This window comes from Protobothrops mucrosquamatus, unplaced genomic scaffold (assembly GCF_001527695.2).
Source record: "Protobothrops mucrosquamatus isolate PMUCROS unplaced genomic scaffold, P.Mucros_1.0 scaffold2982, whole genome shotgun sequence".
Taxonomy (NCBI): domain Eukaryota; kingdom Metazoa; phylum Chordata; class Lepidosauria; order Squamata; family Viperidae; genus Protobothrops; species Protobothrops mucrosquamatus.
The window spans coordinates 381364-399348 of NW_015389002.1; the positions used below are offsets into that span (position 1 = coordinate 381364).

At 38.3% G+C, this 17985-nt stretch overlaps 1 protein-coding gene across 1 annotated transcript; it reads left to right on the forward strand.

Moving 5' to 3' along the window:
- Positions 1–3923: 3923 nt before the first annotated feature.
- On the forward strand, positions 3924–11977 carry RAB27B (RAB27B, member RAS oncogene family). The gene is made up of 5 exons (XM_029286150.1): positions 3924–4093; positions 8738–8823; positions 9544–9647; positions 10880–11003; positions 11434–11977. Exons 1-5 carry the CDS (start codon positions 3941–3943, stop codon positions 11621–11623), a joined length of 657 nt encoding a protein of 218 aa, XP_029141983.1. The 5' UTR covers positions 3924–3940; the 3' UTR covers positions 11624–11977.
- Positions 11978–17985: the final 6008 nt, after the last annotated feature.

Here is a 17985-nt window from a genome sequence, read left to right on the forward strand (position 1 = left end):
TTTGAATGATTGCTAAGTGACCGGTCATTAAGTGAGGACTACCTGTATAATTCCAAAACAAACACTAAGCCGTGAAATAGCAAAGAAACGATGGTTCCCGCCAGCAGCAATTGGAGAGTGGTCAATAAGTCTTTATGACTTTGTAATTTCAGACTGAAAGAAGTTAGTCGATTAAAGCTAACAGGGCCTGAAGGCCAATGGTGTGAATTATTAGCTGAGATTCATCAGGCACGATGATGAAGTCTGACTCAGCTGCATGAAGAAGTAAGATAATAAAATCTCCAGTAATTGACTTGGAGGTTCAAAGCAAGTTAAATTTAATTTCTATCTTCGTTCAGGGAGACTGCAGAGTTCCGGACACAGTTAGTCTAAGGTCGGTTTTAAAATGTGGCTAAGCATGCTAGTGGGGAATTGGAGTTGCACTTCCAATCCATCTGGGAATGTCAGGTTGGGAAAGTTGGTCTAGAAGCCCTTTAGATCCTACATGATAATTCAGATGCAATTGCAGTGCCCCTTCCATTATTGTCCATTGTCATCCAAGAAGAAGCTCAGCTCTGAAGATGCTTCTTGGATGAGAAGCGAAACGTCTTCAAAGAAAAACAAGAAAGTCCAGTTGCCTCCTGAAAAAGCATCTGGATGACTGAAAATCTCCATAGACATCCTGGTGTAATACTTTATGGCAGGATGGTGTTTTTGTGGGTGTGTGTTTGTATGCTCCAGTCCATTGACTTTAGTTGAGTGACTCCAAGTTCTTTTTTTTTTTTTTTCAATATACCGTAAGATTTTTATTGTTTTTCAAAAAAATAAAAAAGAAAAATTTTTTTCCCCACAAATATTACACAATGTTATATGAAAACCCCCCACCCCCCCGGACTTCCCAAACCAATCCCAGGATAATATTCAGATATAATTAAACAAATATTAATATCTCTAACTCCACAAAGTATATTATTCTACATGAATAGGTAAAATATATAAAAGAAAGGAAAATTTTTTCTAAAAACCTAAATTATATTCCACCACTCTATGCTTCTTTTGAATATAAACAATCCATCTTCTCCATATTAATAAAAATTGTTCATTTGAATGATTCTTCAAATAAGCCGAGATCTTTGCCATCTCAGCAAGGTACGAAACTTTCAATCTCCAGTCTTCCATTGTAGGTAGAATTTTACTCTTCCAATTTTGAGCTATCAATAAGCGGGCAGCAGTTAAGCAGTATAACATCAAGTTCGTTTCTTTTACATCCAAATTTTGTGTAATACCTAGGAGAAACAACTGAGGCAGGAAAATAATTCTTCTTTTGAAAATTTGCTGTAAGTTCCACCACAATTTTATCCAAAAGGCCTTAATAACATTGCAAGTCCACCACATGTGAAAAAAAGTTGTGTCTTGTTGTCCACACCTCCAACACTTGGATTCATAATTCTCATAAATGCGTGACATAGTTGCGGGATCCATGTGCCATCTGTAAAACACTTTATAAAAATTCTCACGTAGATTTTGAGCTTGCGTAAACTTCACATTTCTCACCCAGATCAGCTCCCAAGTATCCATAGATATTGTTTCTCCTATATTTTGGGCCCATTTAATCATACAATCTTTGACTAGCTCAGTTTCTGAGTCCAATTCTAATAAAACATTATATATCCTTCTAATATGTCCTTTGGCACCATCTCTTANTGTCAAATTTGGTGAGTGACTCCAAGTTCTGTTATTGTGGGAGAAGGAGGAAAAAAATCCCGGTTAACGCATTCTTGTTTAATGGAAAAAGAATAGGGGAAATGATAGTTTTCTGTAATAATTGGCAGCCTTCGGTCTTCTCTTCATACAGTCATAAAATTGGAAGGGATGTCGGAGGGCAATTAGTTCAATAGCCTGCTCAGTGCAGGATCTACTAACTAGAACGTCTGATAGAGATAACATCCAACCATTGTTTGAAGATTTCTTTTGATGGAGAAGTTTCCACTTCATATGGTGGTCTGTTCTGCAAATTCCCCCTCCTGATGTCTAAATTGAATTTCCTTCTTATAGTTTTAACCCATTGATTCTAACCATGCATTCTAGGATGAGAGAGAGTAAGTCCATTACTTCTTCTATCTGACAATCTTTTGGATATTTGAAAATGGTTACCTTACCCTATTTTTAAAACTGGGAAGTTCAGTTGAACAGATACTTTCTCCATAGTTTAAACCGCCAGCAGTGGAATTGTTAGCATGTTTCTCCCTGATGTGTTGTATCATGATCTTAAAAAGAGGATTCCTTAGATAAACTTTTCTTTTGATCAGTAGTTAGGCAGTGAGACTTTCTCCTAAAATCTGCATGTGGTGAGCAGCTGTTATTTCCCAAGTGTGTGTGTATAAGTAGGATAGTTTTAGTGAGCAAGTGTTGGGATAGGAAATGACAACAAGAACTGGATCCAGATGGAAGTTATACTAAAATGGTAGCCATTTCTTCTTCATAAGAGAAGAAGGAAAAGTCGTTTGAATTTAGAATTAAACTAGCTTTATACACACCATTTTTTCCCCTGGGAAAATTTACATGGTACTCTCTTGCTCATCTCTGACCTAGAACCATCAGAACCCTTTGACATTTCACAGACGTATGTAACTGGGGGTGGGGCGGATATCAGAACTTCAAAAGCAGGTTGTAAGTCCCATTTTCAGAGTCCATCATTACTTCGAACAGTCACTAAGTGACGGTTGTAAATTGAGGACTACTTGTATTATTTCTTAATTGACTTTAAGGACTGAAGGTGGGTATGGATTAGTTTAATATTTCTTTTTTTATTTTTGGAAGAAAATTGTTAAATACATAAAAGTAGGTTCTACTTTACATGGCTTGGAACTGAAGAAATAGCTTTCTTCACCATAAGTGCTTTTTCAGGAGGCAACTGGACTTTCTTGTTTTTCTTTGAAGATGTTTTGCTTCTCATCCAAGAAGCTTCTTCAGCTCTGACTGAGAGTCAGAGCAGTCAGAGCTGAAGAAGCTTCTGGGATGAAAAGCGAAACGTCTTCAGAGAAAAACAAGAAAGTCCAGTTGCCTCTTGAAAAAGCAGCTTTGGGACAACCATGACCTGGATGACTGAGAATCTCCATAGACATCTTTCTTCACCAAATACCTTGTAGAAACTAGGATTCATCTGAAACAAACTCTAAGGCCAGTGTGGTTTGGTGGTTATGGTTATGGAGTCAGCCATGGAATCTCACTAGGTGACTTGGGCTGGTTAGTTAATCTAGTCAAATCTACCACACAGGGCGGTTGTAAGAATAAAATCAAAGGACCCTGCCTTGAGCTCCTGCAGAAAAAAACAACAAAACATATGTCTTAACAAATCAATCTAACAAATCAATCAATCAATCTATCACATGCACTCTCGGCTGAAACTATCCCACAGAATTCTACCATGGATGAACTGAAAGAAATACTCCAGGTGGACCATTTTCAGCTCCTGAAGAAAAAGGAAAATAAAAATTTTAACAGTGTATCTAGCCTAAACTGTAATGAAAATTTAGTATTAATATATTTTTATGATTTTCCTTGTCTCTGAAGCCTTATTTTCTATGGCAAAGATACCAGAATATCGAGCACAACAATAAAAACAAACTAAATCACAAGCTGAACAAGACTAAGAAATCCACAGCGGCAATAAAAACAGATGTCCCTTTGTGTATGAACACACAATTCAGGGGCCCATTAAAAAAAAAGCTTGCTGCTAGGATGCAGAGAAGAGATTATATTCAAGAGGTAGAGCCTCCATCTATGCTGAGAACTGATGGAGAAATTCGGTCAAAAATAGGGCAGAGAGCTTGTAAGTGGCTGGATTCAAGGGAGCTAATACTGCATTCCTATGGGTCCTTAATGCTAAGTTCTGTTCTTTTTGTTCCTTCCTACTAATCTTCTTTTTCTCCTGATTTGCAGGTTCATCCAGGTCAGCATTATGACTGATGGGGACTATGACTATTTGATCAAACTCCTGGCCCTCGGGGATTCTGGGGTTGGAAAGACCACTTTGCTGTATAGATACACAGACAACAAGTTCAACCCAAAGTTCATCACAACAGTAGGCATCGACTTTCGAGAAAAGCGTGTGGTGAGTTTCTTCTTTGTGTGTGTGTGTGTGAGAGAGAGAGGGGGGGGAGGCAGAAAAGTCTTCCTGAAGCTTCCACTCTCTCAAAAGAAATATTTTCAACATCTCAGTGAGACAATATCCATTTCCTTGTGTGGTTTTTGCCCTGTATTTTGTAGCCTTCACCTGAATTGTGACATCTGACATCTGACCAGTCCTTTCACTTAGTCCAAAACGGCATTTGTATATTGTTTCATCTCTTCCCAGTTTATATATTATCCTCTGTAATTGAGCCTGACGATTAGGTTGTGACAGTCAGCAGATTACCATTTGACCGGAGCTGTTTTGATGATCTTTTTTTCGCAGCGGTTATTAAGCGAACCCAGTTGTCTTTAAGCGAACCCATTGTTCAGTATGGAGCAGTTTTTGCCAGAAACCAGAAGTTTCTGGCAAATTCATTGTAAATCACGATCATGTGACTGCAGGGCACTGCAAACGGCCGTAATTGCAAGTTGTTTGCTGAGCATCCTAAATGTGGTCATGTGACCATGATGGGGGACCCGGGCAGTGTCAGAACTTCGAGACTGGATCATAAGATTCTTTTGGGGGGAAACATAAAAGATTTATGTTTCCCCCAAAATATCCTTTTGAATGTAAGTCGAAGTCTACCTGTAATCGGTCTTTCTTATTAAGCTTTGATTTCTGTACTTTCCAAGGCTGTTTACACTGCAGTCTGTGAAGCAGTCTGAAAACCTCACAGATAGTTTAAGGTTCTTTTTTCTTTCTTTTTTTCCAGATTTGCCATATTATCATGGATATCAATGTTTCCAACATTAGTATTATTTATATTTCTGATTTGCTCAGAAGCTTAGCAGCAGGGATTTTAAAATCATAGGAGCGCATATTGTCATATGGCAAAAAGGCATTTTTGTGTTACCTGCTGTTTGCTTAGTTCTTAAGGGAGTTTTCCAGATCAAAGCTGAAAAGTATTTGTAGGATTTCCAGAACCTTTAGATTGGTACGTGAACATTTGTAGAAACTAGATGAGAACAGCAAGGATTTTTTTTTGAGGGGGTGTTATAGTTAAAATCTTGTGTGTGTGAGAGAGAGAGTCTATGTGTGTGTGTGTGTGTATGTGTGTGTTTGTGCGCACACACGTGTGGGTGGGTATCCAAATGATCTTTTCCTCCTTCATTCATTCAGTCTAGCTCATGTCACAGCCATATGGTATCCCATGCTGGTTACAATTCCTGTTGGTGGGATTTAGAATTGTCATAGACACACGCATGAGAAATTGCTATTCCTGGAAGCCTCCATGTGTTGTGTTTGCCACTAGTCAGCTGCTGTATTTTAACTCATTTAATTCAAAGCGCTTTTTGCAGTGCATAACGGAAACAACCTTATACTGGTTTTCTCTTAGAAAAGATCCACTGACAGGGTGCTGCGAGATTGCAATATAAATATTGTTTTGATACAAAAAATGAGTTTCAAAGGGATTTTTTTTTTAAAAAAGGATCCCAAATGCAATTTTGCCTACTTGTTTGCTTAATGTTATTACAGGACACAGACACAGATAAATCCCTTTGTGTGTACACACACACATGCACACACACATACACACACACACAACTGTTAAGCTTATTCTACTTTGCTGTCAACAGTGCATGGATTCTACAGGTTACAAATGAAACTTTGCAACAGCAAGAGTGAATTTGAGACCTTGAGCTACCAAAAAAAGTTGTCCATAGAAAGAATGAAGATTTGTTTCTAAAACAAATTGCCCCCATGCAGATATTATTATATTTGTTTCTTTTTTCATTTATACTTTAATAATAGATTGTAATTATGGCATGTAACCAGGACAAACGTTTTCAGAGATATATAATGCTTAATTTCTTGTGATCTGGAGATGAGAAAATATGTTAGTAATGCACAATTTGTAAGCTTTGTGGGAACGTCACATTTCTTGGGTTTTGTGGATGCAGTGTTTCTTTCCTAAATATCAGCTATATATTCTGACACCCAGAGCAAACATCTGTGTTGAGGATCCCTTTCTCTGAAATGTTCATCCACCTCCTACTTGAGAAGCCAACTTCTCAACTCGTTGCATGCTAAATTCAGAAGTTAAAGAGCTTGTGATTTGTGCCACAGATATTAACCTCAAAACACAAACTTTTGAATCCTTCTGGTATATTAATTTCTGGTTTTGGTAGGATGGAAACTGTGTGTCTTTCTAACTGTCTCAGAGATTGTTACTCAGGATCTAGTTTCCCATGGAGAAGAATACATGTATTGCTATCCAGTGGCCAGCCAGGAGCCAATGGATTCTTTAGGATTCAAACCATGGAAAAATGCCAAAAAAGATTTTATTAAGTATTAAGAGAATTAATAGAAAAAGATACACCAATCCACATCCCTTCAGCTTGCCACAAACACCACGAATAGCAGTAGATAGCCTACTTGGAGTCAGCAAATATGCAGCACCATACTAAGATGTTTGGTCTAGACCAATGTTCAAACTATCCTGAGGCTTTCACCATCTCTTTATGCCAGAAAAGAACAGAGAGTATAAACAATAACATTTGGTAATACATCTCATCAAGGACTTGATCATACCATTAGACATTGGAACCTCAGTCAAGGATATGTTTAGGGAAGACTGGGTCCCTATTAGATGGCAACTGGACATGGTTGATTACATATTTGATTAATAACCTAGGAGTCTAGATAAATGACCCTTTGCGAAAAGTGTGTTTATCAGGTTTTATGCTTTGAATCCTTAGCAGGTGTACACCCTTTTTACACAAGTACTTCTCACATACAAACAAACAAACAAACACACACACACACACACACACACACACACACACACACTACTTTCTTACAAATCTTTGGTGGTGCCAAAACAATAGAACAGCAATATGTCTCAACAAAAGTGTGTGCTGTGTTAATGACTTAATAGTTTGCCAGACTGTAAGGATTGTAGGCAAAAATATACTGCTTTTAAAGTAATGTGAACTATGTATATTTTGCCCAACCACAAATGCTTCAGTGGCCAACATAATTTTTAATACTTTTGATGCTATTTTTCAGGTGCTGTTTAGTCTTTGCTCGTTTTAAAATCTCTGCCCATTTAATTGGAATGACAGGGGAAATGAGAAATGTGTACTATACTTCAGAAAGCTAGATCCTCTAGGTCAGGAGTGTCAAACTGCCAGCCCATGGGCCAGATGCGTCACACGGAAGCTGTGCCCACGCCAGCTCCGGCAAGGTAAAAAAAGTCATGATACGTCGCGACACGTCACGTGATGCGGCGAGTTTGACACCCCTGCTCTAGGTGAAATGTTGAAGGCCATTTTTTCCACCAAGTTTCCTCTTACCCACTCTCGTGCTAAGCTCTTTGGCCTTGAACACACCTCTCTCCTTCACTTGCGCAGGGTCATCTGCTGCTCCAGTCTTCAGTTTCATGGAAAATCTCAAGTGGAACATAATTGCTTATTGCCTTGGACCAAAGACATATGTTTCTTCTTGGGTTGTTCAGGGATGGCTGAGTCACCTCTTTAGTTGAGATCTTTTCTATACCAAAGCAACATGCTAAATCTTCTATGTATGTACAGGAGAGCAAACATGCAGCAGCTGTGCTGTTTAGAAAGATATTACCTAAGAAAAACATATATAAACAAAGAAATTAGTTTATTGTTTCAGTCTTAATTGGGTAGTCCAAAGTCCAGACACTTTGTAGCTTAGGCTGTGTGATAGTGACTAACTTTTTGGAGACTCTGAAGCAGTCTTCAGACTTACTTGTAAAAATAATAAAGGTGGGATACAAATAAATAAATAAAATCCGATATTAAGAATTCCAGTCTGCTGAATTCCAATTTACTGCTTATACATCCATCTTTCAGCCTCCAAGGGATTTCCATGTTATTCTTCCACTCAATAACTCTGTAAGGAAAGTTGAAAGAGAATGAATGTCGAAATGCCTCCAGAAAGTTATATCGACAAATGAAGAGCCACCTGTTCCAGTCTAACGTTGTAAACGTAAAGTTTAAAGTGTCCTAATTGATTTCATCTTCTGGTGGCTTCAGAGATAGTTTTTGGCAAACTTCTAGGCAATACTGTAGAAGTGGCTTGTCATTGCTTTCTCTTGGGAAGTTTTTTTTTTTTTTTATTTCTCAAGTCTAGCCTACAACCTTTGTGTTCGTGGAAATCTCTTACCCATGTACTGTTTTAGCCTGATCATGCTTAGCTTCTGAGCCCATATGAACTCATCTAGATCAGGATGTCCAACCTTGGCAACTTTAAGACTTGTGGACTTCAACTCCCAGAATTCTGAAGCTAGGCATTCCTCATGCTGGCTGCAGAATTCTGGGAGTTGGAGGTCCACAAGTCTTAAAGTTGCCGAGGTTGGACATCTCTGATATTGAGACTGATACTTCCCATGTCAATATTGTAATTCTTACTGTGTGCATTCCTTCAATAAATGCTGTGCTGGTTGCCAAAATCAACTGTGGAATAAAACCAATAAAAGGATCATATGATGTTTATCATCTTTTTCTGTCCGGCATTTTCCGTTTGCAAATCGCGATTTCACTTTTAATTAACATTTAAATGAATAATTCTCCCTGCATTAAAATAAACAGTGAAGCTTTATTTGGTATGTTTCAGGTGTACAACAGCCAGGGGTCAAGTGGTTCTTCTGGAAAAGCCTTTAAGGTCCATCTGCAGCTATGGGACACAGCTGGGCAAGAGAGGTAATATGCAAGAACTTAAAAGTCCAATGCAGAAATAATTGGAAGGGGAAATGAACAACATTTTTCTATTAGATTCTGTCATTTGAACTCAGGCAGGTTTTCAAGACAGAGGGGTTTTTTTATTATCATTTTTGACATCATATTACTGTTTACCAAGGAAGCTTAAGAGCCCGTTCTTAATTTGGATGATTTGGCATTTTGAATAAAAAGTGATTTGAAGCATTTTGGAATGTCGCATTTCAGGGGAACAATTGCTAAAAGTCACAAGACACTGAGGATAGTGACTGAAGTTTTCACACACACACACACACACACAATCAAGTTCTCTTCTTGAAGGTGTGTGAGCCCTACTCCCAGAATTTCCTTGTCCCTGGGTGGGGTAAAAATCTCCTGTGGCTGTTCCTGCCCATCTTTTTGGTACTCAAAGGGAAATTTATAAGACAAATCCCCATTGGAATGGAACAGATCATAAGAGAAAATAAAATCATCTCCAGGGATGCCTTGTAACCCGAAGGAAGATTTGTGCTTGAACAGTCATTCTGGATAAGGGTTGATGATCCCTGTAAAGAGAATATTAAAGCTTTGCCTTGTCATTTATCTGTTTGCTTGTAGCACTTTTAAAAAGTTCAGCAGTGAAATGTTTACCTAATACCCGTTGCTTTCTTTTTTCCTTACAGCTCAAATTGTATATTGATCCTTTCACTCCTTTTCTCCTGACAGATTCAGAAGTCTCACCACAGCATTTTTCAGAGATGCCATGGGCTTCTTGCTAATGTTTGATCTCACCAGTCAACAGAGCTTCTTAAATGTCAGAAACTGGATGAGTAAGTGGAAAAAGCATCTGCCTCCCTTAACCTTAAGCTCTTTTAGCTTTAGCAGCATTGAATCTGCCACCTTTAATGCAACAGCAGCCCCCATAGAGAGTGGAATTATGTCAGCTACTCCTGCTACGATTAAACACTCGGCCACTAAAGACACGCAGGTACTTTAGAAGCCAGGTGCGCTGCTCTCTGAAGATGGCCTCTAGAGGTTCCTGGATCGTTCTTTGCCTTGGCCACTGGTGCAAGACACCTTTTATGGAAGTTTTAGGAAACAGGTGGACTTTCACTGTGACCTGACAAAGTTGTTTTTCCACTCCAGCACTGCCCCCTCCTTGAAGCCTACAGCAACACCACCATATCATGTTTCTGCAAAACACTGAACCCTGCCCGAGCTAGTTTAAATATTACTAAAAGAATGTATATGAATTGTTTGAAATGTATGGGGGGTAACAGGTAGTCCTCAACTTAAACAACCATAATTGAGCCCAGAATTATAGTCATGAGTTGTGGTAGTCATTATCAAGTCACTATGTGACGGCACCCAATTTTACAGCCTTTTTTGTGGCAGTTGCTAAGCCAAAATGGCAGTCATTAGGTGAACGTCATGGTCACTGAAGCAAACCTGTTCTAGTCAATGGGCGGGTTTTTTGTTTTTTGTTTTGCTGGAAACTGGAAGTAAATTCCAGAAACTAGCAAAACCCACCAAAAATTGTGGCCATGTGACTGCAAGATGCTGCAAAGTCTGTAAATGCAAGTTGGTTGCCAAATGCCCAAAATGTGATCATGTGACTGGGGGGGGGGCACTGCTAACCAAACTCCAGAACCAGGTCATAAGCAGCTCAGGGGAAGTCCATCATAGCTTCAAACGGTCACTAAGCAACACCAATTGTTAATTGAGGACTAATTGCTTTATTCCCATTGCAGCTGTGATGTGGAGAAGAAAAGCAGTGCTCGTTGGCATTTTCAGATTTATTAACTCGATGTTAATTTGATTTATTGGATGGCACAATGTATTCTGGACAATAAGATACCAACCATCTTATTTCTATCATAAGACTTTTTTTAAAATGTAAAAATAGGTAGTGAATTTGCCCATATTTCATCTATCAGCCTTGAGCAACACAACTGGAAGAAACCAGGTTAGGAAAGGCTGAGAGAATCTATGATTTCTGCTCCTCTGTTTCAAGGGAACATTTCTATACTGCTTACCAAGTTTCTACATTTTCTTTCTTTAGGTCAGTTGCAAGCAAATGCTTATTGCGAGAACCCTGACATAGTATTAATTGGAAATAAAGCTGACCTATCAGATCAGAGGGAGGTCAATGAAAGACAAGCAAAAGAACTTGCAGACAAATACGGGTAAGGCAAACAAACTTGCTGTCCTCTCAGCTAACTCGGGAGGCATTGGTGTACTCCTCTGAGTGATGCCAAAGGACACAATGAAATAGCCAAGACATTTGGTTTCCACGGAAGAAAACCAAGTGTAATGTTTATTCTTCCCCCCCCCGGTTGACATCAGTGATTCCCCCCCCCCCGGTTGACATCAGTGATCACATAAAGTAATCTCTGAATGGATAAGTACTAATGCTAATAAGGGGGAAGTTGGATGGGTTCAGCAGAATTGATGGCCTTTCAGAAAGTGACTCAATATTCTTATTGTTGAAGTGAAGTCATTTTGCTTTGGAGAACTAAATGCAAGCTCTCCTTTGAAGAAAAACCTGTAGGGTTATTGCTATAACTGCTCTCTCTTGAAATATCTTACAATACTTCTGATGTTTTCCTGTCGTAGCATCCCATACTTTGAAACAAGTGCAGCGACTGGCCAAAATGTGGACAAAGCTGTGGAGACACTCTTGGACTTAATAATGAAACGAATGGAACAGTGTGTTGACAAGTCTCAGCTCTCTGACACAGCCAATGGTGGAAATTCAGGAAAATTGGTGTCGTCCAAATCTGAAGAGAAGAAATGTGCTTGTTGACTTGGCCATTCAGGTTGAAGGAAAAAAGGAATGAGAAGTCAGAAAGTAACAGAATGACCAAATGCTAAATTCAACCTGGAACTCCACGGACCAAATGAGACTGCTGTTGTTGTCTTAAGCAAGCCTGATTTTGTTTTTCAATGCTGAGAAATCATGCTTCTGCATTCAAACAGGTGTTAACTATCTTCATAGAAAATCCAGAGACTCTTTTCTTCTTCATACAATAGGCGAGTAAATAGAGAAAATATCTGCTTTGGGGAGAGGATAATTGAAATGTTAGGAGACACCTTTACAATAAAACAAAGGGTTGTCTTTGTTGGCCTGGGCCATCATTTTTCATCTCTTTGCCTTCTATTATGATGGACATTGTATGTTTGCTAAACAGATGATGAAAAAACACCCCAAAGAATATATTGTGTGGCTCATTGTAAGCATCTTTATGTTTTTGAATACCAAAAAGTTAATTGTTGTTTTATTTAGTTGGCTATTCTCATAAGGCGAGATCTGATTAAAACTGTAACGTAGTCATTAGTGGCATTGGAGGTTGGTGGACTGTAGAAAGAAGATGTTCATACAACATAGCACAGTGTTGGAAAAGGTATAAACCACGAGGTTTGCTCAAAGCTGAAAAGTGCTATCTGCCTTGAAATACTTGGCCAAGTATTTCATTGGTGACTCAGAGTGATATTCCAATGGAATCCCCTTTCATTACGAGATAGTATGTATTTATTAAGTTCCATATGGATACAGTTAACATTTCTTATTTGTTCTAACGTTCTAATTAACACATACTGTATATGCACACACAAGATTATTTGTGCTTTTACTTTACGAGCAGAGCACCTCCTAAACATGAAGCTATGTTCAACGTTGATCTGGAATATTAGCTGTCCAAAGCAAAGTCTTGATTCAATATATAATGCCTTACTCCCACCACTTAAAATGAGAAAAGTAGGAACAGGAACAAAGAAGAGGAAATTCCAGTACTAATTTTGTTACAGTAGACGTACTGTTAAGTGAAGGATGTGTACACTTTAGAGCCAAGCACGATAGGATGATGGTATGATGATGATGATGAGCCAAATGCATGTCTTTACAACAAAAACAGACATTGTCTTTCTACTGTGCACCATCTCTCTGTGATGCCATTCTGGTTTAAAAGTCTGTTTTTGCAACTCAGCCACTCCAAAATTGTCTGCAATTCCCTGCCACCATTTTCTAAACTAGAGAGTACATTTCACCAGGTTCTTCAGGTTACCAACCCAAAGTAAAAGAGTTGTTTCTAATATTTATCACAATGCTCTTCATCAGTCTCTCAGTAATTAAACATATATTTCTGTTTGCAAAATGTGAGCACATTTCTCAGAAAGAATATATTCTTGGTGATATCTTGATTTTTATTTTTATTCCAATACGGTAATACCTTCAGTACACTTTTAGATGTTTACTGCTTTTTGTAAGTCTGCAGAACTCATTTTCAGAAATGGGAAATTACAAAATCCCAAAAGTGTCTTCACTTTTTGCTAGTGTTAATTGCTCAGCACTTATATTGAGAAATACTAATGGTTTTTTTCTTTCCTATGAAATCTGGAGTGTATTTACTTGGGTTCAGAATGCTATGCTGGAAATCAAGGGCTGGGGAATACACTTAAGCAGCGTTTCCCAACCTTGGCAACTGTAAGACCGGTGAACTTCGACTTCCAGAATTCCTTAACAAGTATTTAAATTAACAATTGTTAAATGCTGACTGGGGAATTTGGGGAGTTGAAGTGCACCCATGTTAAAGTTACCAAGGTTGAGAATCATTGCACTTAACTAAGTGTAAAAGAATAAGAGATTCTTTGTGCATTAAAGTATATCTCCTTTTCTATATGGCCTTGCACTGTGAGGAATATTTCATCTCTTTTTCCTGCATTTCTGCCATTTTATAACTTTTAGCTTTCCAATGGAAGAAGAGATTGGACCTATATACCCTTAATATTCCCAGCTGTTATTACCTACTCAGAGCTCTCTGTTGCATAGCAGTAAACAGGATTATCTGGTGCAAAATTTGGGCATATGGCTGATCTACTGAGGAATCCCAGCTGACTTAGTGAAAGTTGCCATTCAGAACTTTTCTTACATTTAGTTTGACAGTTTGGGATCTTCTGGTATTATAAATCCGATCTAGAGGGACTAATATATTACAGTTGTATTCCAGTCTCTCACACTACCATACGTATATTTTGTTGCTTACTAACTGGAGTAGCAACTTAAAAACTTGAAGCCACTCCTAAGGCACAATTATTCTCGGACATCAATTTGTTTCAATCATGCTGGGTTATCTACTAGCATTCCTATTAGTTCTGCCCATGCCTCTGTCTCAGCATAAATACCCACGAGTGAATGTTTTATGCATGCATGTTAAACTTTGATATTGTGTACACGAAATATTCCCCAGCATTAAGTAAGGCAAAATAGCTGTTGGTTTTGTAGCTTTCATTATGCACACCTAAACTCCTGCATGCATAAAATGTAGATGTTTATAGGGAACATTTATCAGCACAGTGTTTAATCCACAAGAACACTTGCTTTGACTTCCCAGATTGGCATTATATCATCTTATTAATAGCCTTTGAAACTGGCTTGATGCAACTAAAAACTTGCCAAGATGGCAATACTGGAATCCATCTTGCATTTTCAATATAAACTCAAAATAAATTCCATATCACATCAATAATTCTTTCATTATCTTTCTTTTATGGCCCTATTTCATCAAGGAGATCAGGATATGTATGACTGATATCAAATATATTGATGTAGGTTATGTTGCCACTTTAGTTCCTAATTAGCATCTCGCCAAAATAATCCTATATATAATTGAATATTTGATTAAAGTTCACCTGCAGTTCATTGATGAATAATTGTAATGGCAATATGTTATGCTAATTTTCCCAGGCTTCCTTTTGATCCTTTTGAGACATGGTATGAAATTCCCTTTTCTGACTTGGTTTCATGAATATTTGAATCAAAATATTGGATGTGTTTGTATGATTGATAGACCCATGGTTTTTTTCATTTCTTATATATACACCCCTTTATCCAAAAGTATTCAGCTGTAATGAGCCAAGTTCTCAAGTGCTTCTGTTGTGCTTCTGACCATCTACAGCAGTGGTTCTCAACCTTCCTAATGCAGTGACCCTTTAATACAGTTCCTCATGTTGTGGTGACCCCCAACCCCCCATCCAGCTGGCCAGGGAGGGGGGAAGGCCATTCCGCCATCTCCTCCCAGCCTGGTTGGAGAAGCGCCCAGGCGGGGAGAGGGAGAGAGAGAGAGCGGCAAGAGGAGGGCAAGGAGATAGAGGAGCGGTGTCTCGGTTCCTAAGACCATCGGAAATATGTGTTTTCCGATGGTCTTAGGCGACCCCTGTGAAAGGGTTGTTCGACCCCCAAAGGGGTCCCGACCCACAGGTTGAGAACCACTGATCTACAGAGATAGTCCAAGCACACTAAGCCAACCATGTTTTCATAAACCATATATAATTGTTGAGGGAAAGAAACTAGAGAACTGCTAGTTCCATGTAACCATTTTTGCCTGCTTTTATTGACAACCATTGGCATTAGATTACAGCAGCAAAAACTGCACACCAGCTTGATTTCTGTGAAAGGATCTTTGTTTGCTTAGTTAAAGCCTCTGAAGAGCAAAGCTGTTGCCTGATGAAATGCACATGATGTCCCTAATAATTACTGTCTGTGGGATAAATCAATAATATTTTTAAGAGAAGGTTGTTGTCCCTGTCACTGAAAATATGTTCCTATACTTGCCCAGCAGCCTTTTAACAAAGTCTTTTACCAAGATTTACAGTGTTCAAACTAGTCATTTTGCTGCTGTTTTGTTATGAAAATCTACCTTCCCCAATACAATACGTGTTCTGTAATCTGGTATTACATGAAGTGACCACTGAAACTATTCGGCCTTGTTGGTTTCTTTCTCCAGTCCAACTGAGGCAGAGTTGGATAGTGTCCCTCATGGTCAACTTTCTAGATATGCTCTTGAAGCTCAAGGTTAGTAATCGGGAGGAGTTTGGGTACCATTGATTAACTTGGCTCTCCTCTGACAATATCCTCATGGCTTGTAAGGAATTCTGTCATGTTTTCCTTTCTCTAAAATAAATGCATGATAGCAGCTCTTCTAAAGGCCAAGTGCATCATAATCTGAGTCACGTGGTTATGGCTTGCTACAAAGAGGATTAATTGGGGGTGGGGAGAAGAAAAGTTATCACAAACTTACAATCATACAGTATTCTCAGAAGGGGTGAAGTCCTGCAGTCTGGTTAAATATTTAGTTGTACTTATCAATAATCCCCCCTCAACTCATACCATTTAGCACAAATTCATTATGGGATATTTCTTAAGAAACATGGCCCCATCTTCTTCTTACACTTAAAAAGGTCCTGCTTGAAGCTCTTCTAAACTTGATTCCACCTCAACTTTTAAATCAAGAGGTTTCTTGAATCTTAAATCTTCTCCAACTGCCATTGCTCTACCCCCATGGTGGGATTTTCAGTGTACATATCTGTATAATTCAAGGTACTTTATGTGTTTCTCACGAATATATTTATTGAAATTATTCTTTTCAGATTTTGATTCAACACTAAGAGCCTCCTGACTGATCAGTTGCTTTTTTCCCCTTTGCTTTGTTTTGCTTTTAGTGTGTCCTTAAGTTAGATAACTCTGAGCATGTTTTCTGTTGGTCTTTGAGACGGTTCTGTAGAAATTAAAGATTTACATTCTTTGAGCTACGTGTTTGAATTATCTCTCTCTGGATGGACTGCACTGCCAGCATAGCAGCCTCAGTCATTAACCGTGTTGTATTACTACTACTATGCTGTTGCTTTTCAATGATATATAAATATGTATTTATATGTGTGAGTGTGTGAGTGAGTACACACATATACATACATACATACTATCAGACTGTAGCCATTGGTGTCTGGGTTTATACAATAAGGCTAAGGAATGTAATTCTGTAGTTTCGTTTCTGCACTGTTCTTTTGAAATTAAAAACTATTCATTTTTAAAGCAGTTGTGGATTGTGGTCTTGAACAGCAAACATGATATAATGTGTCTGAGAATGGTGAAAGTGTGCAGATGTCACACTAAGTCATAATGTTTCTTACTTCATTCTGGCTTTGCACATGTGAATTCACATGCTATAGTTACAACTATGTAGGAACTCAACTGTGATATTTTCAAAAATGGCTTAAGAAACCATGGCTTCAGTGTAGGAACTCATCTAGACAGAAAAAGGATGAAATTAGAATACATTATTCACCATAGTCCCAGTAATTTTTTTTAAATATTAACCTCATGTCCTCCAGATGTTAAGAATACAATTCCTTGAATTACCAGCCATTATGAACCAAAGGTTGGGGGTCACTTGAAAGAGATTATACCCAACCTCTGCAGGATCTGGGCTTTATTTCATCCTTAAGTTGTTTATTTGTACATTTTTATCTGCTTTTTTTTGTCGTATAAGACTGCTGGAACTTTTTGGAAATAATAATACAATCTAGTCCCTATTTCAAGATAGTCAAAAAACATGATTATTTTATGGGTTTGTATCAACAGTATTGCTTTCATTGAATTATTTTCTTCTGCTATTTTGGCTTCTTGATTAAACTGGACAATGTCTAAATCAGGGGTGTCCAATCTTGGCAACTTTAAGATCTCCCAGACTCCCATGCTATCTGGGGAAATCTGGGTGTTGAATCCACAAGTCTTAAAGTTGCCAAGATTGGACACCTATGGTCTAGATGAATCTGTTTTTCAATCTTTTATCAGCTATTCAGGAACAAAGAGAGGATGGCTGCAGGTCCTAACAAGTGCATCTGGGGAAAAGTTCAGGAAGATTGGTAGAACAGGTCCCAGCTCACTTCATCCAAAGTGAGAATAAGGCCTGTATTTCTCTTTACTTTGCTAGGTATTTCCTTTATACCCATCTGAAAAGAAAAAATACGGAATTTAAAATCCTACTCCTCAGTTAAGGGTAGACTTTTATAATGGTCTAAAGTTGGTTTCGAAGGAGGACCTTGCAGAACAAAAATGGGCAATGTGTATCTCCAAGAGCTCCTGAATGAAAGACGGGATATTGAATTTACACATAAATACACACATACTTACCTACATTTATAAATTTTCTCAACTTACAGAGTTGTAGGAAAAAATGGAAGGCAGGAACAGCATGTCTGCTACCTTGAGCTCCTGCATGAAAAGCAGGCTATAAATATATAAATAAATACACGTAGTGCTCACGTTACAACCATAATTAAGCCTAGCACAAAAAGTTCCTAGTTGTGATGGCCGTAAAGTGGGTCAGCACA

Bases quoted from the DNA above. Each gene is read 5' to 3' on its own strand.
- RAB27B (XM_029286150.1), top strand. From the start codon at position 3,941: ATGACTGATGGGGACTATGACTATTTGATCAAACTCCTGGCCCTCGGG. The intron at 4,094-8,737 runs GTGAGTTTCTTC...GGTATGTTTCAG, and splicing joins ACTTTCGAGAAAAGCGTGTG to GTGTACAACAGCCAGGGGTC. The intron at 9,648-10,879 runs GTAAGTGGAAAA...TTCTTTCTTTAG, and splicing joins AAATGTCAGAAACTGGATGA to GTCAGTTGCAAGCAAATGCT.